General features: G+C 44.0%; 1 protein-coding gene across 1 annotated transcript; it reads right to left on the minus strand.

Annotated features, from left to right (window-relative positions):
- Nucleotides 1-420: 420 nt before the first annotated feature.
- LOC118285497 (myosin light chain 4) lies at nt 421-1,402 on the minus strand. The gene has a single exon (XM_035609181.1). It carries the CDS (start codon nt 1,295-1,297, stop codon nt 692-694), a length of 606 nt encoding a protein of 201 aa, XP_035465074.1. The 5' UTR covers nt 1,298-1,402; the 3' UTR covers nt 421-691.
- Nucleotides 1,403-2,025: the final 623 nt, after the last annotated feature.

The following is a 2,025-nucleotide window of genomic DNA, read 5'->3' on the forward strand; positions in this document are numbered from 1 at the left end:
ACAAATTGTACAAATCTGCCAGCTACTGCGAAAGAAATGAGGGGGCCTATCCTTGCAGCACCTGTCTTGTACTTGTCAAAGAGAACTGGATTTGTGTGCGTGCGTGTGTGTCCAGAGTGTGGGAGTGTATCTTGATCCACAACAGCTGCCCCTCCAGCACAATGACAAGCATTGCTCGTTCAAATACTCTATGTAAAGTACAATAGAACAAAATCTGTTCTATTTTCAGATGTTACCAAATCCTATTTGTTTGTTTTTTGTCTGTCCCAAAAATACTTTGTCCATATCACATTAACACAGATAACACGATTAAGTTTAATATACTTAAAATTAGCACTTTTTTCAGCAATACTCCATGAATCATTATTTTCTCTTCAAATTTAGATGTTGGGCATAATGAAGTGACACTTGTGAGGCAAGTTGTTATCATACTTCCTTTATTAAATGGATTTTCCTTCATGGATGTCCATATTATCTCACGGATGTTTCATTGTAATTCAGGGTTTATTAAAAAGAACTAATCTTGCGGTCAACATTTATTCATAGAGCATTGACTTCTGCGCTTGATAGTGTAAAAATAATGTCACCAAATAAGCCACATGCTCACCTCTACAAGGACAAATGTTTAGCAAGGATCCAGAAAAGTGGAGAACATCGAGGTAAAATTGTCTTTTCTGGTTAAATGTCCCATTTACCCAGAGAGAATGTGCTTCACAAAGGAGGCATAGTTGATGCACCCATTGGCATCCTCCTGTCCAGCCATCAGTCTGTCCACTTCGTCCTCTGTCATTCTTTCTCCCAGTGTCGCCAGCACATGACGCAGCTCGGCTCCCATGATGGTGCCATTGCCTTCCTTGTCAAAAACCCTGAGCCCCTCCACAAAATCCTCAAAATTGCCCTGATCTTTTGCACGGGAGATATGTTGGAGCATTGGCAAAAAGGTCTCAAAGTCCACCATTTTAGTGCTCATGTCCTCCGGCCGTGGTTTCCCGAGCACCTTCAGCACATCTGCATTGGTAGGGTTCTGGCCCAGAGCTCGCATCACATCCCCGCACTGGGCGAAGGTGATCTTCATCTCGCCGGTGGGTGTGCGGTCGAACAAGGTGAAGGCCTCCTTGAACTCCTCAATCTGGTCAGAGGTGTACTCGAGAGTGATGCTTTTGGGGTCAAAGTCAGGCTCCTTGGGAGGCTCGGGCTGTGGCTCTGGAGCAGGAGCTGGCTTAGCTGGGGCTACATCTTTCTTGGGCTCTGGCTTTTTGGGCTCAGGTTTCTTTGGTTCAATCTTCTTGGGTGCCATGTTATTGAAGGTTCCGGAGGTTAGCTGGTACTTGCTGAGAAACGTGCAAGGGGTCTGAAAGGATTGGAAGTGATTCCCAAGCACACAGGGCCACCCTCGATTCCACAGCTTTTATACCTGCATTGTCTAGGGAGCCAGATAGCAATTTCCAACAGCACACTATAAAAGGAAGAAAACCGAAATAGATCCCCGTAGCAAGTGATGTCAACATTAAGTATTGTTCTCAGCTGCTGTCATCTAGCCGACAGGGCTATTTGCTGTCATTAGCGAGGGTCCAGTTGCATTAGGCTGAAAATGCTCTGTCTCTCTGATGGACAAAGGGATCAGAGCACAGCAAATGTATCAGCTCATGAGGGAGACGGACCAAAATAGCGTTGCTCGCTAACCGCTGAAAGTCTGGGAATCACTGGTTCTGGAAAAATGCCCCCTTTTTTTCCAAGAGCATTGTTGTACCTACCTCACAAGTAGTTACATCTTTATGGCAGAGGTCTCAGGTGGGCTGAGCACACTTTGGGACTTGTTATTATGGATTATTTTATAATAAGAGGAGGACATTCGCTTTTCAGACAGTTAGATGATAGGGCACGAGGGAAATGCATTAAATCTACCTTGCAATTCATGCTATCACTTTATAGTTTCCAAGAGACAGGGTGTCTGCCAAACTTTTTTTTTTTTCATTTTTTAAATGAGATGTGTTTTGATTGTATCAATGCTCAATGATTCGTTTG

The sequence above is a fragment of the Scophthalmus maximus genome, chromosome 20 (assembly GCF_022379125.1).
Source record: "Scophthalmus maximus strain ysfricsl-2021 chromosome 20, ASM2237912v1, whole genome shotgun sequence".
Taxonomy (NCBI): Eukaryota; Metazoa; Chordata; class Actinopteri; order Pleuronectiformes; family Scophthalmidae; genus Scophthalmus; species Scophthalmus maximus.

What these genes read in the sequence shown, in the direction of transcription:
- LOC118285497 (XM_035609181.1), bottom strand. Translation starts at nt 1,297, where the DNA reads ATGGCACCCAAGAAGATTGAACCAAAGAAACCTGAGCCCAAAAAGCCA.